Below are 24,828 nucleotides of genomic sequence, written 5' to 3' on the forward strand. Positions count from 1 at the left end.
TCCGTCCTCTGCCCAACCCTCTCTATTTGATTTTATATGCCTTCAAGAGCATACATGCCTGATGAAATGGCATCTCCCCTGTGTAGATTTTAACAACCTCAGAAAGAATTAGATGTTATCTTCCAGGCACCATCTTGTATTACGATAGCAGATCTATCTTTCAGGAGATGGTATATACTCTGACTGTGGGACCAAATAGTTTTAAATTAATAACATAATATGTATCATTCAGTGGGGCTAAATATACAATTGTTCTTCTTTTTAATCTTCATTCTCTCATCTTTTCCAATACTTTGCCTATGCTACACTATTGCCAGATCTTCCCTCCTTCCCTCCTTTGCTCCCTCTCTCTCTTCCTTCTCTTTTGTTCAGCACACATTTGTAGGTTACTTCTTAAATTAATGATTAGATGTTATTTGCCTATGCTAAACAAAATGAAGTCAGACACAACTGCTAACAGGAATGTATAGGCTAATGAAGGAGGAGAAGACATATTAGCAATTACAGCCTTTAGCATTTCATTATTTGGTCCTTATCTGCCTCTTCTATCCTACAATAAGAATAACTGATTCCAGCCAGACTGTTATGCTCATTATTATGATATTAGGGATATCAAACTCCCTACTCACCCCCTCCCCACACAAAGCACCTGCAATCATGCCACATGTACTGTATTTGAAAAGCTTGCAGCCTAGTCCTACCATTCTTTAAAGTTTTGTCGATTCACACCTTCCTGAAGCCTTCTTTACAGCAGCCATGCATGGTGAGCTCCCCTACCTGTAGCTCTTACTGTTTCACTCATTTGACACTTGGCATCTGCTACTCTGCAACTCGCTGTTTTGTCAAAGATATGTTCTCTCTCCTCAATTAGATTTTTCAGCTACTTTGGAGTTAGGATCATGTTTACAAATACATAACTTAGCATAATTTATCATACAGAATAGATTATTTAATACTTTTCTGCCAAAATGATACCTCAAACTAAAGACAAATTAGTGCATACATTTTTATTCCATTTGTATAAAACACAAAAAATCAGAAGCATTTTTTTCCTGTTAGAAGTCAAGACAGTGATTATTGTTTAAGGTAACATAATTGTACGTTAACATGAGGGGGGCTACCATAGTGTTGGTTTTTAGTGTGTTTGGTTTATAAAAATTCCTCACGCTTTTTCTATACGTGCACACTCTTCTGTATGTATAATATAAAAGTTAAAAATTTTCTAAACAGATAACATCCTAAACTTCTTTCTTATCAAATTTATTTTACAACAAAACATTCATCAGTGTAAAATAGAAAAATGGGTAAAATGTAAGTTTCCATTTTACCTTATCATGTAAAGATTCTTCTAGATTCTTCCTGAAAGTTTCTGATTCTTGAATTAAAACATTCTAAAGAAAAGAAAAAATAATTAACTAAACAGAAAATAATTAAATATGTAGATTAATTTTTTATTCCTCAAGAATCTTCTTTGATTCCTTCTCTTTGATTCCTTCTTTGGTGCAACTATTTCTTGGTTTCCGTGGAAACCAAATTTAAATAGAATCTTTAAACACGGTACTTTAACATTTAGAAAAATACATAATTTAAGTGGGAAATGTTATTTTGTTCACTTGGATTGGCGAGTGGAATAAATATTATCTTTTAAGCTATTTTTATTTTCCTCATCTCAGTCTTTTAAAATTTGAAATAATTCAGGTTAATCTAAAAATGAGCATAAGTGAGTAATAGTGAAAAATATTAGCCAAAGTTGCTATAGATAAAGAATTCAGATGAACTCATTTTTATTACTTAAAGAAAAAAATAAATTATCAGATCATATTTTTGGAAAGTTTAATTTCTGGACTTCTATTTCAAAAACAGAATAATTAATTTCTAATGGTTAAATTATTAGAGAAATCATCGAAATTTTAACTATTTACAAAACTGTTATATCTCATGATGTGGGAGTACGTTGCTTCATAGATATTTTTTAAAAATGTTGGCATGGGGGATCCCTGGGTGGCGCAGCGGTTTGGCGCCTGCCTTTGGCCCAGGGCGCGATCCTGGAGACCCAGGATCGAATCCCACGTCCGGCTCCCAGTGCATGGAGCCTGCTTCTCCCTCTGCCTGTGTCTCTGCCTCCCTCTCTCTCTCTCTCTCTCTCTCTCTCTCTCTGTGACTATCATAAATAAATAAAAATTAAAAAAATGTTGGCATGAAAATATTACTATTGTAAAAGCCTTAAACTTTTTTATATTTACTACAAAGCATGATTTAAAATAATGTATTTATCTAATTTAATTTTAGTAAAATTAAACTAAGTGTGTAGCAATTGGCAAAGTGGCCATGCATTTGCCGTTGAATGGGAAGAAGGCATGCCTTGTCACTTTATAATGAGTAAATTAATCAGTCTACTTTAATAATTCACAAATATTTTTTCCTATTTTAGTTTATTGTATGGATGAAGGGGAAACCTGTAGCATAAGTAACGACTGGCATTCAATCTAAATTTCCAAGATGATTTGTCCACCTGGGTTTTAGCCCCTACCTTCATTTATACTCTGGAATTGGCAACCAGCTCACATAACTCGTGCTGGTCTGGTAGCTGCTATCAATGAGATGTATATAATTGTAAATGATATTATTGCACATTGTCAAGAAGAGCTTTTATTTATTTATTTTTTGAAACAACGCAGCTGAAACTATTGCATTACTTAACTCCATACTGGGATTAATACTAGTGCTACTGGTAATATAAATTCACTCTTTCAGTTTTAAAACTTTTAGATTAGTAGTAGATTCAGTTACTCAAAACATTTGAATAGTTCAATGCAAGATGAATCCCCACATACTCCAAAATATTGGTTTTTGTCTTATCACTCTTTTTTTTGCACCCCAGGTAAAGGATAACTACAATATTTTATTCACACAACACATTTTAATGCATTTATCTAGATGATCATGCTGATATGCAAGATTTACATACCATGCAGCATTTGTTATTCATTTAAAAATTTATCTTATACATTTTTACAGAAACTACTTGTTCAATTTATTTATTTATTTATTTATTTATTTATTTATTTATTTATTTATTTCTTGTTCACTTCTAAGAATAAACCATATATACTTGAGAAAATAAATGGAGCTTCTGACCAGTACAATAAATGCAGCAGGGTATAAAACAACCATGATCATAAGAGCATTGCTAAACATTGATGTGATTCTACTCTCCTGTCATTTTACCTTCTCTTCTAAAGCGGCCATTCTTTCCTTTAAATGTAGTTGTAAGCGTTCATTGGATTCAGTCAGAAGTCTGTCCACAGTATCAGATAATCTTTTGTTGTGTTCCTCATTCATTTTCTCTCTTTGCCTAGCCTTACGTTCAAGAAAAAATAAATACATTGACATAAAAGTCATTTACAAAAGTATTTTAAATTTTTCTAGTTTTAAAATGGGATTTCATTTTATGTCTGGTGTGATTACATTGGCAGAAACTTTTTTTTTCCTTTTAATTGCAGAGAGCATATTCATAAGATTTTAAGTATAACCCGTAATATAGAAAAACATTCATTTCTTACATGCCCATAAACTGATGATTGAGGGGAGTGGTTCTTGATATACATACTCTTTGAAGTTCTTGATTTTTCTCTTCAAGTTGACCTTCTAGATGTCTCATACGTTCTTCAATGTTTCCATGTCTCTCTTCAGCCTGTTAAGAAATATGAAAAACGTACCTGACCTGTAAGAGTTGATTAACACTTTCCCTCTAAATAAATTGAAATAAAATGTAAAGCAAGCTACTACCAACTGCAAATGTAATTTTCAAAAAATAAACTTTCTTTAAACAGGCAGCTGAACAGCATTGCTTGAAATGTGTCAGCTACAAAGGCCTGTTACATCCAAGCATCAGCAAAACATTGGACTTATTTATGAGCAATGAAATCAGCCAAATGTAACATGCAGACTGTGCATGGTTTGAACACAAACCTGCCATTGTCCAATCTTAAGCTCCTGAAGCACTGAACTGCACAGATGGTTGATTATCAATAAATAAAAGTAACATAATTTTTATAAATGAAAAGAAAAACTTAGATGGATTCTATTTAGCAATAGAAAGTAAAGTCCAGTAGGACTACCTTCCTACGTATGGAGATCATTTCTTGTAGTTTAGCTTCCATAACATATTGATAATCATCAGATGAGGTAGAAGAGGTTGGATCAGACTAACAAGTCAAGGAAAAGGAGAGGGACAAAATTGAAAAATCAGAACTAAAGACACTGACACTGAACAGAACATAGCACAGAATGCTTAAAAGAAAAATGTGACAGCAAATTTAATACTTTAATAGACAAAATTTTATATGGAAAGAACTACACTGATATCTCGTGAACACGATGCAGTCAATGGTTATAAATGAAAAACAATGATATGCCCAAATAAAAAGCTACCAACCTAAGGTATGGAAGGTTAGTGATGACTGGCAATGAAAGACTACTACAGAATGAATTAAAGCAACTCTGAAAAGAGTCATGTAATAATTGGAATTATGGGAAACCAAACACTAGAATATGTCTCTGATAGATTGTTAGAAGTTTTATATTTTGGTTTGTTTGTTTATCATATTACTAAAAAAATAATGGAAATAATGTATCTCAATGTTGAGGTGTATGCTAAGGCAATGACCCAGGTGAAATAAATTTGGAACGAAATTTATTACAAACCTAACACTCTAGAAATCAAGAAAAAGCTAAGCCACGGGGTTAATTATTATGGTTATTCTCCAATTCAAGCAGGATTGAGTTTCCTCAGCAACAGTGACAAGCTTACAAAATCACTTATGGTCTCTGAATACAGAGCATGACCATAGGTCTAGACTAGCAACTATCCTCAGATACAGTCTTAATTTGAGGTTTTAAATCCAAGTGGTTCAAAGTCCTCAGATTATCAAGATTTGACAATATGCTCTGAGAACAAGGAGATTTATTTATGAACTCCCCTGAATGACACTATGAACTACCCCAAAACTGCTTCTGTGTTGATTTGTTGCTATGGAAACAAAATGGTGCCCTAAGTGAATAGGCGGCTTGGTGTCTTTGTGAGCTCATATTTGCCCAGTCCTGGGGTTAGTTACATGTCTTGGAGGTGATTGTCAGGTTGCCACAGACACAGAGTGTTAACACATGTGACATTGCTGATAGCCGAGTTGTATTAGTATGTTATGCACAGATTACATGTAAAGTTAAATCAACATTTTAATCATAATTACAAGTAATTATAACATCAAAATTATCCTATGTCAGATCTATAAGATTGAACTCCAGAGCATATTCTATTATATTTTATAAGTTTATTCTAAAACAGTGAAACTTACTTTATGCAAATATAGAACTATATTTAAATATGTCATGCAGTACCTGAAAAGAAATAGTAGCCTATTCATGTATTGGCCCATATGCATATATACTATTTTATGCGACAAATTCCAACTAATCTATAAGATACATATTTGACATTTAACTGGTGTACTTATACAAATTATGACTTTATATTTACATTTCGTTAAGATTTTCTTTTTGATATTGTTTAATAAATAGGAAAATAACAAAGAAATAACAAGCAATTTCTCTCCCCAAACTTCCAAGCAAAAGAAACACAGAAAGCTACCATAGTTTCCAAATGCCACAAAATGGTTTCCTAATATCACTTAAGAACCTAGAATTCAAATAAGAATACCTTAAATGAGCCAAAATTTTGTTGAAATTAAATAATCTAAATTCATTAAGGTATCCGTATCTTTTAAAAGTACATTTTAACAGGTAGTTGGTGTTATAAAAATTAACCAGGTGACTGATTAATTTTAATCAGTGATTAAGGTAGTCAAGGCATGAACACTTCAATTTCCAAAACTGTCTCTTCAAAAACACAAACCCAGTGGATCTTCTAAAGGTCCTTAAGACTTCTACTTCTTTCCATCTTAAGTATTGAAAACATCAAACATTGTGAAAACTCACTTCAGATGTTGAACAAGAATTCTGTCAAATTTAAATTACTTTGTTATTATTGATAGTTTTTATTGGTACTAAAAATGAATGAAATACCTTATGGAATTCAAGATGAATTATATCCTTGCTGAGGAATATGCATTTTAATTAAAGAAGTAAACATTATAAATCATAAAACTGGGAGCCCAAAGTCTTTATTGTTTAATTTTGTAGTCAAAGTCAAATAATAACTTTTATCCATAATCAATCCTTCTGACTTTCTAAAGCCTTAAACGAGCTTTACTTACCTATCTACACGTACACACACACACACACACACACACACACACACACAGCTTACCAACCAAAGAATACATCCAGACATCATTTCTATATAAAAAACTGGGATCAATTTTCAACTACTATTGATTTATATTCATCTTAGCTTTGTGGAGACTGCAGTTTAAGCAATTCATGTATCTCTTGATGGGATATAGGGCTTATCTTGGTTTCACTCTGATGTGACACAGGAAAATTTCAAATGAGCTACAGTTTTAGAGGAAATTATACACTGAAATGGCTTTGAGAAAAGCATGAATATATTTGGAAATGAAGAAGAAATAAAAGTTAAAGAGAAGAGGATCAAGGAGAAAAAAGTATAGGTAGCTGATAACAAAAGCAGAAAAAAAATAAAAAGGCCAAATTAAATGTCTGAAGCATTATTTAGAATGCCATTCATAATATAGGAGAGGGAAGCCTAGGTTTAAGCTAAGCAGAAATCTTTTTACTTTAGTGTCAAAAATACTAAGAAGTAGAAAAAAATTATGATGATCAATAATAGTGATATACTGAAAATGAAAATGACAATGAAAAAAATAAATAAAGCAGATTCTAGAGATAGTCCCTACATTTCTGTGAACTGAAAAGAAAAAGTACAAGATCATTATAGCCATGAAACTTGGAAAAACAAATGAAAAAGTACCTTCAAATGTTATAGAAATGTTATCAGCAGAGAGAGTGTGTTGAGGATAAAACCTCATCACTGACAAATCAAATGTGTATTAAATATAGCAATAATCTAGAAACTCTGTACTTGAAATAATGGTGTTGATATTAAGTCAGCCTGAAAAAAAGTGGTTAAAAAAGAGAAGCAGAGTGAATTCCAGTATTTTTAATACTTCCTAAGAAGGATAAAACTACTGAAAAGAGAAATCAAAAGGATTCAGATGAAGTAAATTATAGCAACATACTATTAAGTAGAAGTAAACCAGAGAAATAATTGTGGTACATGAATGAATACATGTAACAAAATAAAAAATACGTAAGACCCCCAGAGAAAAATGAAGTATTAAAATGGTAAGGCACCTATTTCAAGGTTTTTTTTTTAATATTTTAAGTTTAGGATTCTTAGGAATATATAATCTGAAGCCTTGTAAGTCAAGTATTATGCTTTAAAGTCTGTTTCATCCATATTCTATCAGAGGCTAGTTTGGAACTATTATTTGGTGAATTGTGTTACTTTGAGAGATTCCAGATTTTCTTGCTATTTTACTCAGAATAATATTGGTGATTATTTTACAAAAGTTATTTTTATTATTAGCCACTCACCTCAAGCCCCCTAAAATAGTTGAATAACTTTATATTATTAAGTTCATGTTCCTCAAATGAAAAGCCTAAGTGTGTGTGTGTATATATATGTATCTCCATACTTGAGAAATTTAAAATGTACTTTCAAGAAAAATAGAATAGTACTACTATGTTTGCACATTTTTATAAAATTTGGAGAAAATTTCTCAAATGAAATGATAAATTTATCTTTATCTTAGAAATCACACATTTCTGAATTGCCAGAAGGGTTTATGGTATGTCTATGACTATAGAAGGATTCAGATTGTAACATTACCCTAATCACACTAATGTTTTATTTAGGTAGTTATTCCAATACTCTGTAGACAATCAACTATTCCAATACTTTCTAAACCTTGCTGTACTTTGCAAATGTTTGGCTTTTCACTACCTGATTAATTACCCTATTTTACCAGCAGGCATCAGTCTACTGTTCCTCTTCAATCATTTGCTTTTTTAGGAAAGTAAATGTGTGTGTCTGCTTTTATATTGCCGCATCAATTGTTTTGGATAGCCCCTACTGTCAGAATTTGTGCAACTTGCAGTTCACGTATCTATCTTACCCATTTATTATAGTGGCACTGAAAACTTAGCACAGAGCAAAAATTGCAGTAATATCTAAAATTTGTGCACATTTTTGGGGTGCTTGGGTGGCTCAGTCAGTTGAGCATCTAACTCATGGCTTCAGCTCAGGTCACGATTTTATGGTTCTGAGATTGAGCCCCACGTCAGGCTCTGTGCTAAACACAGAGACTCCTGGTGAGGAGTCTCTCCCTAGCCCTCATCCCTGCTCCCATTCTCTCACTCTCTCTCTCTCTCTCTCAAAATAAATAAAGAGATAAATAAAAATTTTTTAAAATGCACATTTTTAACTGATATTAAAAGTAACACATGGTTTTACTGAGCAAATCTAAACTTTTATTGTAGTGACATAGATAAACACTTTGAAGCAATATCATTTCCATTTGACTGTTAAAGGTTAGAATAGTCATTTTAACATTATAATGGTTGCAAAATTCTAAAATATGCAGGCAGTTGCAGAATCTAATAGCCATAGCATGGCAGATAGTTTTGAACATCCCTCAGATCACTATTGAATTTAATTGGTTCAGAAGAAATTATAACTATTAAAATCACTTTCTGACTTTTAATGGTTTTAGAATCTAGACTTCCACAGGGCCCTGGGTGGCTCATTTGGTTAAGCATCTGCCTTTGGCTCAGGTCATGATCCCAGAATCCCGGGATCAAATCCTGCATTGGGCTCCCTGCTCAACTGGGGCCTTCTTTCCCTCTACTCCTCCCTTGTCACTCATGCTCTCTCCCTCTCTCTCTAATAAATAAATAAATTCTGAAAAAATAAATAATTTAGACTTCTACAAATCTAACTTCTAATTTCAAACAAATTTTTCATAGTACAGTCAGAAAACAATCAACTGCTTATGGTATTTCCTACATTTTTAATATCAATTTATGTTAAGTCTATTAAATTATTATGACTTATCTATGCATGTATTAAATATCATCATTATTTGTCTATAGTTGGTGATTATTCTTTTTTTTTAGTTGGTAATTATTCTAATGTGCAAATATTATCATGGAAGATTAACCATAAGGATGTGAAATTTTGTATTTCCTACTGTTTAAAGAGGCAGAGGTATCATCACATTCATATGCAAATCATTCATGGCAGTGTAAATAAGATATATAACATGAAAAATTCATCTTACCAAGAAACCAATATAGTAAAGATTAAATAAATTTAGATTTCATGAAACCTAAAGAAAAATCTATAGATTTTATTTGGATTATTAATCATTTCTATCAGTATATCTAGGTTGACTAATTGTCTTATTGCAATACCTTTGTCAGGGCTGCAATTCTCTGAGCCAGTTCAGCCTCTACTTCAGGTAAGGTCTCAGCCTTTCTCATAGTCTGCTGCAGCTTTTGCTCAGCCAGCTCAAGACGCTCTTGTAACTGTCTGTTCTTCTCTTCCATCTGAAATAGGGATGGAAAAAGAGACACTTAAGGAGTCACTGTGAAGATAACAATCACCAGTCACTAGGGGTTCTGAGTTTCAGCCATTATTCTAGACTTAAAAATCAGCTGCTTCTATCACATCTAGTATGCAAAGAGATGACTATGTTCATACTTTCATATCTTACATTCCTTAATAAAATTCAGCACATCAAAAAATAGAAAGATCTTACCAATGGCAGCAGAAAGAAAAAAAGTTACTAGTGAGTATAAACCTGGACAAATAGATTATAACTCAATACTAAGACTTCAGCTGTACCATGATAGCATGATATTGAAAATTATAGTATTAACTGGAGTGAGAGATGGAATGTAGCACAATGGTTAAGAGTCCATGGGCTCTAGAGATGGTGTTGACAAAACCTTCTTTTCTGAAAGGCCAGAAAATAAATATTTTAAGCTTTGTTTATCATTTAGTCTCTGTCCCAACTATTCAATTCTACTATTGTAGCATAAAAGCAGTCATAGACAATGATTAAATAAATTGGTATGGCTATGTTTCAACAAAATTTTATTTAAAAAACAGCACCAGGGTTTTGACAGATGGGCCACAGTTTGTCTCCTCTTGCTCTAGAGCCAAATAGACTTGGGCTTCCGCTAAAAACTCTAGCAATTACCAGATCTGTGACCTTGGAAGAGTTTTCATGTCTCTGAACCTTAGTGCCTCAATATAATAATTATGCTTACTTCACAGGAGATGGTTAGATTTAAGTGAGGTAATACACATTAACTGTTTAGCAGTTTCTCGTTCATGTCTAGATCCAAAGTAAATATTAGTCATTGTTTTTATTATCATTGAGACAAATTTATAAATTACATACTGAAAACCCACATCTGTTTAGTCTATTCTAAATTTTAGGGAATGACTGATTGCAAGAAATACGGTATTTTATTTACTCCAGGTTTTGTGAGACTGGAACATAACCAAGACCGAGATACTCAACCTGCCGTAGGATGGCCTCTTTATTTGCTAACTCATTTTCTAGTTTATCATTCATGTCATGTATGGAGGTAGATTCTCTCTGAGCACTGAGGTAACGCTTCTCAAGAGTTGTGATTCTTTCTTCCATGTCTTCCTTCTGTGCCATGGCCTACAATTAAAATAAGAAAGTAATTAAAATCAGATTTCAGATAGTTTAATGTATTGTCTTGTTATTCAAATAAACTAATAAGATTTAAAAGCTATTGTTTTCTTGAAGTAATATTCATGCCTTTCTTTTCAAAGAAGGTATGCAAGGTATCATGTGCATTTTCCCAATTTATCTGTCAGAACTGTTACATGTTGGGTTAATGAAAAGTCTCTCTCTCTGACAATGCAGTGGAGTACATGAACCTGGCATTCTTAGAAAAGTGACAGATAAATTAGCTCATTCTACAGTAGAGATAAGTACAATTTGGGTAGAGTTGTAAACCAGAAAATTGGTAGAATGGTGGCTACTGTTCCAAATTGCAAAGCCATCTTCCATAAGAAGAACTAATATCATCAGTATTCTCATCTTCAGATAGAAATAAGAGTAACTCAATAGTTAAAAAAGGAGGCAAAAAAGTAAATTTGAGTCATATTTACAAATGAATTGACAAATTTAAACTTAACCATTTCCCTTCTTATATATATGCTAAATAAAAATAAACACACAACTCTAGGGAAAAATCAACTATGAGTGCAAATAGAGTAAACCATGGCATCAATGATATTCTAAACAATAGTTTTTTAAACTATCTAATTCATAGATAATATGGAGATAATTTTATCTTCTTAACAGCTTATACGAAAATTTACTAGTAGGTGTATAAACTACTTTTTAAAAAAGATATTAAGAAAAGTCAGCTGCAGATGTGAGCTTCATGAAAAAACTGAGAGCTTTTCCCCTAGTCAGGAACATGACAGCAATGCCCACTCTCACCACTGTTATTCAACGTAGTGCTGGAAGTCCTAGCCTCAGCAATCAGACAATAAAAAGAAATAAAAGGCATTCAAACTGGTAAAGAAGAAGCTCTCACTCTTCACAGATGACACAATACTTTATGTGGAAAACCCAAAAGACTCTACCCCAAAATTGCTATAACTCATACAGAAATTCAGCAATGTGGCAGGATATAAAATCAAGACATAGAAACCAGTGGTATTTCTATACATTAACAATGAGACAGAAGAAAGAGAAATTAAGGAATCGATCCCATTTACAATTGCATCAAAAAGCATATGAGATACCTAGGAATAAACCTAACCAAAGAGGTAAAAGTTCTATGCTCTAAAAACTACAGAGCACTTAGGAAAGAAATTGAAGAAGACACAAAGAGATGAAAAAACATTCCATGCTCATGGATTGGAAGAATAAATATTGTTAAAATGTCTATGCTACCCAGAGCAATCTACATATTCAATCCAATCCCTCTCAAAATACCATCAACATTTTTCACAGAGCTGGAACAAATAATCCTAAAATTCATATGGAACCAGGAAAGACCACGAATGGCCAGAGGAATGTTGAAAAAAAACAATGCTGATGGCATTACAATGCTGGACTTCAAGCTCTATTCCAAAGCTGTAATCAGCAAGACAGTGTAATACTGGCATAAAAACAGACACATAGGTCAATGGAATTGAACAGAGAACTGAGAAATGAACCCTCAACTCCGTGATCAACTAATCTTTGACAAAGTAGGAAAGAATATCCGATGGAAAAAGACAGTCTCTTCAACAAATGATGTTGGGAATATTAGACAGCCACAACTGAAGAATGAAACTGGACCATTTTCTTATACCATACATAAAGATAAACTCAAAATGGATGAAAGACCTAAATGTGAGACAGGAATCCATCAAAATCGTAGAGGAGAACATAGGCAGCAACCTCTTTGACCTTGGCCATGCAACTTCTTGCTAGACACATCTCCAAATGCAAGGGAAACAAAAGCTAAAATGAACTTTTGGAATTTCATCAAGATGAAAAGCTTTTGCACAGCAAAGGAAACAGTCAACAAAACTAGAAGGCGATCTGTGGAATGAGAGAAGATATTTGCAAATGACCTACCAGATAAATGGCTATCATCTAAGATCTATAAAGAACTTATCAAACTCAACACCCAAAAATCAAACAATCCAGAAAAGAAATAGGCAATAGACATGAACAGACATTTCTCCAAAGAAGACATACAAATGGCCAACACATGAAAAAATGCTCACCATTATTCGGCACCAGGGAAAAACAAATTAAAACCACAATGAGATACAACCTCACACCAGTCAGAATGGCTAAAATTAATGAGTCAGGAAATGACAAATGTTGGCAAGGATGTAGAGAAAGGGGAGCCCTCTTACACTGTTGGTGGCAATGCAAGCAGTATAGCCACTCTGGAAAACAGTGTGGAGGTTCCTCAAGAAGCTAAAAATAGAGCCACCCTATGACCCAGCAATTGCACTACCAAGTATTTACCCTAAAGATACAAATGTAGTGATCTGAAGGAGCACCTGCACACCAATGTTTCTAGCAGCAATGTCCACAATAGCCAACCTGTGGAAGGAGCCTCAGTGTCCATTGAAAGACGAATGGATAAAGAAGATGTGGTCTATGTATACAATGGAATATTACTCAGCCATCAGAAAGGATGAAACCTTACCATTTACATTGACGTGGGTGGAACTAGAGGGTGTAATGCTGATTGACATAAGTCCATCAGAGAAAGACAATTATCATATGGCTTCACTCATATGTGGAATTTAAGAAACAAAATAAGATCATAGGGGAAGGGAGGGAAAAATGGAATGGAAATAAATCAGAGAAGGAGACAAACCATGAGAGACTCTTAACTATCGAAAAAAAAAACTGAGAGTTGCTGGAGAGGAGGCAGGGGTTGGGGTAACTGGGTGACGTGCATTAAGGCGGCCACGTGATGTGATGAGTACTGGGTGTTACATGCAACCAATGAATTACTGAACTCTACATTTGAAACTAATAATGTTCTATACGTTGACTAATTGAATTTAATTTTTTTTAAAAGGAAGCCTCATGAGACTGATCTGGTTTCCTGATACTGTGGGAGAGCTTCCTTGCATAAGGAGTCTAAAATTGAGATGATGGTGGTGGTTTCCATGCATTACCATCTAATTCCTTTGATCAGTCTTCCTAATCTGTCCTTTGGCTCCTGTCCTTCAGGACCCAGAGCCAGTCCTGCCACATGCACAAAGCAAATAAATTTTCTTCCATTTTTCCCCAAAGATATAGAAGCCCTTAAATAGATAGTTCTCATGTGTCCTAGTCTTCCCTCACCACCAACTGGAAATAACCACATGCACAAATCATGAACTTCCAGCTTGCACCTAGGAACGGGTGTACTACTTTTTCTCAAAGTTTAATCAGTATCTGTGCTCTAGATTTTATATCTTTTCTGCTTTCAGGATCCTGATCATTTTTTGTCCTGGATTTTCAAGATGATAGTGGGAGCAAATCCCAGAACTACAGTTGAAACAATGAGGCAGGGGGAAAAGGAATGATTCAAAGAAAACAAAAAAGAATGATACATTATCTGCTTGACCGTTGATCGTAACTGCATTGAAATTATGGAATTTACTAATCAGGTCTAGTTAGTGGGAAGATATGCCATAGTTTTAAAGACAAGTAAGCAAATTAATGTATCAAGTAACTAGTCAAATCCTAGAAAAACAAAAATCTGTACAAGGGGAAATACCATCATAGGAAACCACCACTTGGATCAGCCGTGAGAATGACTGACACAGCCATAGTAACAGTGACACTAAATGCGATTTTGAGGTAATTGCAGTGGGAGGATAGGTGGATGAGAAAGGAAGGGAGAGAATAAAAGAGCTAAAATCCTCATATAATAGCAAGGAATAGATTAAGTTTAAATAAGATAGAAAATAGCACAAGTAACCGCCGATTAAGAATCTCAGACAAGTAAGATGGGAAGTGGATGGTCGCTCTTCATGATTGTGTATGTTTGTGTGTATGTATTGATTTTGTACCCTCTTACTATTATTTGACTTTGAAAAATTGTGTATATATAAAAATTAAAAGCAATTACAATATTTCTACCATGAAATCCATCAGGTCCTTAGTCTCCCTGCCTCCCCACAAAACATCTTTTCTTGTTAGAATCATCCTTGGAGGGGCACCTGGGTGGCTCAGTGGTTGAGCATCTGCCTTTGGCCCAGGGCGTGATCCTGGGATCCTGGAGTCAAGTCCCACATCAGACTCCCTGCGGGGAGCCTGCTTCTCCCTCTGTCTGTGTCTCTGCCATTCTCTCTCTGTACCTCTCGTGCTGCCATTGTCTCTCTGTATCTCTCATGAATGAATGAATGAATAAATAAATAAATAAATAAATAAATAAATCTTTTTTTTTTAAATCATCTTTGTAATCTTCACCCAAACTCTCCACTAAATAGCCTAACCTGTATCTTGCCATTGGTCTTTTTCCTGCTTCCTCATTCTCTAACCTGCTGACCAAGAAAGAATACTAAATGCCAGTCTGATCATACTCCTTTTTGTCTTAAATACTGTTATACATCCACCCCTCCCCCTGTCCCCCCATCTTCAGTGAAAATCAGAGCTACAACGCCTGGTAAATAAGTGGATTCATGACCTGACACATCTATCTCTGTGTACTGGGAAGAATAGCATACCCCTCCAACCCCCTACCCACAAATTCATGTCCACCTAGGATCTGTGAATGTGATCATATTTGCAAATAGGGTTTTACAGATGCAATCAAGTTAAGATGACATTATATAAGATTAGGATGGACCATAAATCCAGTGACTGGTGTTCTTATAAGGGGAGGCAGATTTGGAGACACAAACAGAGAAAAATGCACTGTGAAGAGAGAAGCAGAGACTGTAGTTACACTGCCGTCAGCCAAGAGCACAAGGATTGCCAGCAACCACCAGAGGCTAGAAGTGGCAAAGAAGGATTCTTCACTAGAGTCTTTAGAGGATGTATGTCCCTGCTGACACCTTGACTTCACACTTGGAGCTTCCAGAACTGTGAAAGAATAAATTACTGTTGTTTTAAGTCACCCAGTTTTTGGTAATTTCTTACAGGAACCCCAAGAAACTAATGCACTCTGTGACTTCATTTCTGCCTGGAATGCACTTTTCTTACCTTCTTTGTCTACCTCAATCCTACTGACCTTCAAGATCCAATAAAGACTACTTTGCTATAATATTAATATTAAAGTTCAGATGTCTAAGTTTGGCAAAAATTACCCAGACCAATTTTTTTCAACATTATCTACACATCTCTAGATTAGCCGATATGAACAAAAGCTATTACTTGAAAATATTTTATTTTAAATTTTGACTCTTTCAAGTTTATAATATTATTTTTTGGTCCACAGAGGGTAGAGCTTATCATCTTAGAGGATTCTTTTGGAGTACTGTATCCTGTTAATTTCATTCTCATAAAGAACTCTGGAAATATTATATCAATTTTGTAGACCAAAAGGAAAATTCTGAATCTAGCCTACATATATAAACTTCTAACTACATTATAATAGCAATAAATACAGTTAAAGACATAAATAGGCTTCTTGAAAACATGAGCAGTGGAGTAGCACAGACTCACTCCAAATCCCAGTTATTGCTATTTATTAACGCAGTTATCACAGATTAACTTTTCTATAACTCAGTTTTTTTATTTTCAATTTTTTTGGTTTATTTTCTTGTTTGTTTTGTTTCCTGTTTTTGGTTGAGATGTTAATCCCTACCTTATAACATTGCTGTGATATAATATTTTAGGTGCCTTGTGTGGTCTTATGCATAATACACACTCCATAAGAAATAGCTTCTTTTTTGATTATTAATTATTATTGTGCTTCCAATTAGCTGATCTGACTCTAGGCAACACTGCATGCAAAAGTCATTGTATAGACTTTGCTACTGCATTTTTGATTCAGTGATTCATGTGGGAGATTCAATTTTTAACTGCAAGCTGTGTTGCCAAAAATAAATTTTGAATTTACAAGTCGGAGAAATATCTTTTCCCTATGTGTCACTTGGAAATTCTAAAAAAAGGAAGATTTTTCTAGTCTCTAAAAACTGCTGCCTAAAAAAGGAGAAAAACAGTGTAAAGATTCAATTATCCCTTGACCTGAAGTTTGTGCAAAATGGATTTTATTGTATCAAATAAATATAACTCTATAGTATCTTAGATATAGTAAATAAAAAATATAACTCCATGTTTCAGAGAATAGAAAAGATAAAATGTATTCATTTAATCACGTAGGAATTTTTGAAGAACTCTTAATAGGAAGTTGGAAAGATAAGATGGTTTTACTCAGAAAATAGTATTATCATAGAAAATTCTAATTCTTTGCATATCTACATATTTAATAAAATATTATTATCCAATAACCAACTAGTAGCCATCGTGATCAAAAAGTAGAAAGCCAAGCCTGCTATAAGATTGTCTATGTCTTCTAATATATGGACTATGTTTAGCTTTAATCCAAGCTTCTACTCTTCTTGTCATAAGACAAAACATCAAACAAATTTTAAATAGATTTATTTCTTGACAAAGAATAATGATGAAAATATATTCTAAAGCCATTAATGAAATCTACTTCCACAATTCATGTTAGATATATTGGTCAGTCCTCACATGTAAAGCAAATGAATTCAGTTTTTAATTCTATTGTCAGTTTTTCCTATTCCCTGTTTTTTCCTTAATTAATTCAACCAATTTTCATTGCTTATACAACATATACATACTGTGTTAGCAATGCTATGTGGGTAGCAAGAAGAATCACTTTTTTTTCCTACTAAAAAGCTTGCAATCTTAAAGACTTTGTGTGTCCATAGCCCACGAGCACATTATCAGTCAGGAAAATAAAAGCAATGGTTGGAGTTTTGAGTGTAAGTGATACCTTTTTAAAGCACATGATTTTCATATCTTATTGGAAAGAAAGAGCAAAAAAAAAAGATTAGTTAGGGGGCAGTTATAGTGCAGCTGTATTTTTTATGCTAGTGTTATCACTGATAAATGATTCTGTTTTGTTGATTTTGGAAGCTGCTCATAGTGGAGGAAGCACAAGTTTTGAAGCTAGGCTGGTCCTGTGTCTTCTTGGTGCCGAGGGGTAGGAAGTAGTAGGGTGCTGGGGAAGGCAGTGCGAATGCTTTTGACAAGTCCCTTTACCCCACCTGAGAGAAATGGAGATAATGACAAGTACCTTCTGGGCAGGACCGATGTAAGAAATTAGAGAAAATACATGTAATGCACCCATAATAGTTTTCATAGTTGATCCTCAAGAAATTCCTTGCAGTAAATCAGGGGCTATGGTCTATGACCCAAACCTTTTTGGAAATATTTTATTTGGACTTCACAACGTCTTTAACACACACACACACACACACACACACACACACACACACACACCACACATGATGTATCTAGAAAGGCAGGCAGAGTATAGCTTCCTTGTCCAGGTGTCATTAACTCTATCACTTCCTATGTTGCTTCCTGTTTAATGTGCACATGTTTATATCACCAGCTTGGCTCTTAAAACATTTGTGCTTACAACCTTTCTTTAGAAGTGAAGGATGAGAGATATTTTCTTGTGAATTTCTTCTAAAATATAACTACATAAAAATTTGAGAGCTCATAAGATTATTTATATTTTAAAAGAATCCCATGTGAAAGCAGAACACCTCACCAACTAGAAAAGGTTCCTAATAGAAGAACACCTGGCATCAGATAATTGATTATTTTCCATCTGACTGAACTTTTTGTCACCTACATCCAAAAACTATTAGAATTAAGGGGTTATTTTTACATAGGCAATAAAAAATGGGGAGCTGAAGATACTGGGCTCGATCTGTAACACTGGTTTAGATAAACATGAGGAGAGGAAGTAGGAAAGGAGTGATAAATGAAAGAAAGGAGCTCAAGAAATAGCCTTGCTATTTCACTAGCCAGAAATCTTAATGTTTCTAAATGGATTTGAAGAATAGCAAACCTTCAGGTGTTTTATAAATTCTCTGACTTTGGGTTGTGGCAAAGTGTAAAAATGAGAGACATATCTTTGAACGATCAATTCATATAAAGTTGTAGAGAGCACAGTACCATCATTTGTGTGGTAGTCGCCCAGTCTGTCACTTCATGGTTCATCTATCTTTTTCTGGGACTGTAGATATTGGTTTCATATACATTCTAATCTCATCTGTGTCTTTTGATATTTACATCAAACACTTATAAATATCCATTCTTTCAACACAGATTTTTTTGAATGCCTATTATATGTTCAATGATTGTACAGATTAGAATAGAGCAGTGAACAAAACAAGACAAAATAAAAAATTCCAGCCCATGTGAATCTTTCTTTACAATGGAGAGGGAGGTATGTGACAAACAAGTAAATTAATAAAGGACTAACTGTGTCAGATGGCGGTAAGTGGTGTGAGATAAAACAAAGAAAATGAAAGAAGAGGGAGAGTGTATATGTGCAAATAACAAGGTTAGGGAATACGTCCATGAGAAGAAAACATTTGAGCAAAAGGAAGAGGGAAAAGAAAATGCAACAGATTAGGTCTGGCTGGTTTAAGAGGCCATTTTACCTGAACAGAACGGGCTGAAATGAAAGAGTAGGAGATGATTTCCAAGAGGTCAGGAAGGTGGTAGTGGAGATTGCACATGGCTTGTAGGCCACTGAGACTTTGATTTTACTGTAAGTACGGTGCATAGCCATTGAAGTAGGATATTAACTTGAGCTGACTTACATTGTAACAGGTCACTAAGGCTGCCATGTTGAGTATAGACTGAAGTGGATTGAAGGCAGGAGGAGGACCAGGCACAAGACTATTGTAACAGTCCAGTGAGAGATGATGGTTGTGTGAATAAGGAAGAGCCATGAAGATTGTGAGAGGAGGTCACATTATTGATGTATTTTGAAGTTGGAAATCATAGGTTTATGGCTGAATCAAATGCCGTGTGAGTGAAACGGAGGTACCAAGGACAGCTCCAAGGCTTTTGATATGAATAACAATAATGGCCTTGGAGGGAGCTGGGATGTGTAAGACTACAAGAAAGTCTGGTTTCTTGGGGGTGGGAGGATAACAGGAAAACAGACTTGAACATGTTAATTTTGAAAATATGCTAATTTTCCAGGCATCTGGCAATCAGGACATAGGATATGCTGGATATAAAAATTGGGAGTCATAAGGCAGTGGGTGGTTTTTGGAGCCATGAGACTGCATGAACCTAGCAGGGGGAGTGAAGGCAGATTGAGAAGGGAAGACACTACAAGTCTGGGGAGAAGTAGAGCCAATGAAGGAGCTTGAGATGAGGGTAGAAAGTAGAAATGAATGAAAATCAGAAGAGTAAAGGGTGCTTTTAGCCAAGTGAAGAATTACTCCAGGGAATGATAATTGTATCCAGTGCTGGGTTCAACAACATGGAAGTCGGCAATGACTTCGGTAAGAACAGGTTTGATGGGATGTTACAGATAAAGTATGTAAAATGGCTCAAGAGGGAATGGGAAGAAAAGAACTGAATACATGGAGTAGAGTCAACTCCAATAACAACTAGTTAATTATATATAAAAATATTTGAAAAGATAAAAATGCATAATTTAAAATAGGTAAAAATGAAAAAGTCGCCAATACAGATAATTTTATTTTATTTTTTTTAAGATTTTATTTATTTATTCATGAGAGACACAGAGAGAGGCAGAGACACAGGCAGAGGGAGAAGCAGGCTTCCTGTGGGGAGCCAATGTGGGACTCGATCCCAGGACCCTGGGATCATAACCCAAGCCGAAGGCAGACGCTCAACCACTGAGCCACCCAGGTGCCCTGGGTAATTTCACTTTTATTGCAATAGAGTGAGGAAGTGAAAGATTCTAAATATTTCACCTTAGCTGGTAAGATGATTAGGCAATGTTACAAATAAAACATCTCCTTGTATCTTTTGCAGTAACTTTCAAGCCCTCTACTAAATAGATGAAGTGATGTCACGTCTAGGAAGAACTGAACATACAGAGAAAGAAAGATTCCCACATTCACATAGATACATTCACACTCACAGACACAACACCAAAATAAGATGGGGAAAATTTAAAGTAATGGTTTTGAGTATTCCCATATGCTAAGAGTGTAGCAATTCATTATTCATACCCATATCTAAAGCTATTTAAAGTTAGCAGCCTAAAAGTTTTAAAAATTCATTAAAAACTATAGAAAGTTTTTACTCTATCTGTGACTTGATACCAAATTTTCTTTTCATACATATTTAAAGGGTTGATGAAGTAAACTATTTTTGCCTTAGTGGACATGTTTCATAACTAATGTAATGCAGCCCAAATTGTGGTCTTCTGAGAAGATGTAAAGATTAGATGCCATTAGAGATTTGGAGAAAGCCTCTCAGAAGCAGCATCCAGAAAGCAAAGACTGAAAGCGCTATGAATCACTTACCTCCCTAATGTCCCTTTGATATTTAGTGTTCATTTCTTCTGTTTTAATGAGATCCTTTCTTGCTGTCTCTGCTTCCTGCTCCACCTCGCCCACTCGGGAAGAAAGGGCCGCTAAACGTTCTTTCATTTGAGCCATTTCATAGTTTTGCTTTTCAAGCAATTCTTGTAGTTCGACTATTTGACTCGTTTCATCAGTTGAGTCTATAGAGCCATTGGACAAACGCTGCAGGAAACAAAAAAGAAATGGCACTCAGGATTTTTTTTTCATCTTTAATTTAAAATCCATGTACTTAAATGAAACTGATATACCTTTCACACTGAGAAAGAAGAACTCTTAACTAGTTTTGAAGAAAAGCTAACTTTTTAGGAAAACTCTTTTTTTTTTAAGGAAAACTCTTAATTGATATTAAAATATAAAGGTAGATCAGTAATTCTCAAATAGGTATTAGATGCATTTGAACCAGAAGTTTTATATATATATATAAATATATAAATATATATACATATATATACACACACACATTAATTTAGAACAAAACACTGGTGTATCCTCAACATTTAATAAGTGGCAGCTATTATTTTCTCAATTATATTCAAAATTTATTGTGAACAATATATTTATATAAACAGCATATTAGTACTAAGTAATAAGAAATGACACAGAACCTGTAAGATTTTCTATTTTTATTCAAGATCCTGTGTGCATTTGCAGGTTTTATTTTCAATGACACTCAGAAAAAGAACTTACACACATTTTTCTTTCAAAGAAGGTTATTCCCGGTGTGAATCTGACCTAGCTGGAACAAAGGTATAACGTAAAAAAGCCTTGATTTCTATAATGCTAAGAACATAAAAGTCATGAGTGCACACAACCCACAGGAAGGAGGCTTAAAAGGACTACATACTTTGAGACTGGTTTGTCCCCTTGCTGCCTAGAAACCAGGGTGACCCATGTCTTCAGAAGCACATCCTTCTAGCTAGCTGCTAGCTGCATGGGAGAAGTTTTATGGTGAAGGCAGTGAAACAACTGGGGAGAAACAGCCCTAAAAGCAAAATGGCACAACTTAAGTTGAAATAAGAAAATGATGATGCACTTTGCTTTAATATAAATGCGAATAACAAATGCCAAATTAAAAAAAGATAAACAAGGAAAAAAAAGAAATAGGAAGATGAGAGAGAGCAAAGAAAGAACAGTGGAGTTGCTAGAGTGCTTCTTTGGAAAACATGAATCTGTTTTGATACAATAGATACATCAAGAAACCATTTGAACATCCTAAAAGTTTTATGTTTTCTTGTTTTCAATATATGCAAGGAGAGTTGACAAGCCATGTTACATTAGTCTCAGAGATGCGACATCATGATTCCACAGCTCGATATGTCATGCTGTGCTCTAATTTTTTTTCTTATGCCCTGTCCATTCCTGAGAATCCCTAGCTGAACTGAAGTGTGTAGGAATGGACAAAACAGACATGTGCATGTTCCTCAAACATCACCTCAGTTTACCACATGCTTTGACACAAACCACCCCCTTCTGTGTTATAATTTTCTGATTCTCAGAGGCCCCTCCTACCACTTCACATCATGCACAAACCCTAAACCCCACCTGACACCCACTACTGTCAACAAACTTCAGAACTTTTTATCAAGTAACCGGTCATAGCATTTACGCAATTCATGACTAACCTATAAAACTGGCCTACATTTTTTTCTTAGTTTTCTCTTTGTTTTAGGCCATTAATAAAGTTGTGACCCAAACCCCTATTCTTCTACAAGCCCTGTGTTTTTTATTGTGTGATTTTTGCATAGCTCGTAACTTTTCAGAATGCAAATGATACAATAGAACAAAATTGACTTCAGGTGAAGAAGAAGGAGAACAGAAAGCAGCATAAAAGCAGTGAGAATGACAAAACAGAGAAAGGGAATGTGGACAAATGGCAAGAAGTGTTTAAAATGTTCAATAACCAACACCTGGAGAAATAGCCTGGAAAATCTAACTTAAAACAGCAGAAGAGACGGAGATAGTCTTAAGATGGTATCTAAAGAAGCCAGGTCTACAGACCTAATACCTTGAAGATACTGCTGAGCTCTTACACTGCACACAGTGAATGTCTAATCATCTAGTAGCAGAGGTAGGAGGTGTTGCAAATATGTAAAAACATCAGAGATGTTGCTGAGGTCCAGATACTTCTTCAAGTGTCTCTATTCCCCGCAGGGCTGCAATGGCTGCTTGCTGAGGGATCAGAGGTAAGAACTCTTTCCAAAGTTATGTCTGTCCCTGAGGCGATGTCACATACAATGTAGAGGTACCAGAAAGCTAAAGAAAAACCAACTTTCTAGACAGCTTTTATGGGCATGAAATGCAAAACAATGCAAAAACATTGATAATGACCATTATACAGACACAAATATCTGTACATGGAACTGAGAAAAGCCAGTTTATGATCATTAGGCAGCGACTGAGAATTGGTTTAGGGAAGAAGGCTAGGGCCTTATGTCCAAATTTGGTATAACGGAGGTGTGATTTGACAGGGTTTTGTGTTTTTTTTTTTAAATATATATAATAGCAAATGTTTTTGGACTCTGTATACGACTCGCAAGTAATGAGGCAAGCTTAAGCTTTAATAGAACTTCTCCTTCCTCATATTAAGGACTTTCTCTAGTCAACTTAAAAAAAGACAATATTTAGAAGCTAAAAAATCACTAGAAAACAAATGTTTGCTTTTAAGAAATGTTATATATAACTAAAAAAAAAAAATACACTTAGGATTCTAGAGCCCTAAAGAACTTGGGAGGAATTGAGACTCAGGGAATCACACAGAGTCGATTTGATTTAAAATGTAGAACTTTGAATTCCCAGTTCAGTTAATCTAACCTTTACCATATTGCCTTTACTCAGAACATGTAAATCAACAGAATATAATTATACATGCTATACAGTAAGACAAGTACCAAGAATGTAGTGTGTGTGTGTGTGTACACAGTATATTCAGTATAAACACACACACATTCAACAAACACTTGTTCAGTCAACTGAATCATGCTAATTTTCTAATTAGAAAAATGATTATTCCAATTCTGTGCACCTGAGGTCCATTAAAATCTTGTTTAAAAATTGCATATTTTTAATGGGCTCAAGGTAAGAAAAATTTAATTAAATATAAACAGTAATCAGGCAACTAAAATAAAACACTTAAAATGTTAACCTTTTTCATTTCTTTAGCAACAGATGTACACTGCAATGTCTTCACACTACATTGATGTTTGGGACTATCCATGGGAAAATGTCTGAAACCCCAGTTTTTTTCTGAAGTGTTTATAAGTCACTTATGCTTAAAAATATGTAACATTTCATCTATTCAACCCTCCTGAAATATATTTAATGATGTGCTTAATATATGTTTTCATAATTTTATAGTAAATGTTCCTATAAAAACTATGGTTTATATCCTAGAAAAATAATACTTTTGTTCCAAATCTTTGTTATGTAGGCTTATCTTTCAAATAAATTGTGGATTTTAACTGAAATGACAAATTAGTGAATTAAAAGAAAACTCAGTGGTTATTTTAAATAGCTTTATTGGATATAATTTGTATTTGTAAAATTCAATCATTTAATATTGTCAATATTATATTAGTATAAATGTCAATAGTGTTTGGTATACCGAAAGAGTTGTACTATCAGCATAATCTAACTTGGAGAACATTTTCATCACCTCAAATAGAAACCCTTCACCCATTAGCGGTTACTTGCAGCTGACCCCACCTCCAGCCATAGGTACC

The 24,828-nt window shown here is 34.4% G+C and overlaps 1 protein-coding gene across 2 annotated transcripts in view; it reads right to left on the reverse strand.

Annotated features, from left to right (window-relative positions):
- PPFIA2 (PTPRF interacting protein alpha 2) overlaps positions 1-24,828 on the reverse strand; it is a 465,700-nt gene that overhangs the window by 96,596 nt on the left and 344,276 nt on the right. For both annotated transcript variants that reach the window (XM_055341560.1, XM_055341561.1), the window contains exons 7-12: positions 21,050-21,271; positions 10,572-10,718; positions 9,454-9,588; positions 3,611-3,694; positions 3,229-3,360; positions 1,329-1,391 (exon numbers count right to left, since the gene is read on the reverse strand). In XM_055341560.1, coding sequence (XP_055197535.1) covers positions 1,329-1,391; positions 3,229-3,360; positions 3,611-3,694; positions 9,454-9,588; positions 10,572-10,718; positions 21,050-21,271 — 783 coding nt within the window. The remainder of the gene's footprint in view (positions 1-1,328; positions 1,392-3,228; positions 3,361-3,610; positions 3,695-9,453; positions 9,589-10,571; positions 10,719-21,049; positions 21,272-24,828) is intronic.

The sequence above is a fragment of the Nyctereutes procyonoides genome, unplaced genomic scaffold, assembly GCF_905146905.1.
Source record: "Nyctereutes procyonoides isolate TBG_1078 unplaced genomic scaffold, NYPRO_anot_genome, whole genome shotgun sequence".
Taxonomy (NCBI): Eukaryota; Metazoa; Chordata; class Mammalia; order Carnivora; family Canidae; genus Nyctereutes; species Nyctereutes procyonoides.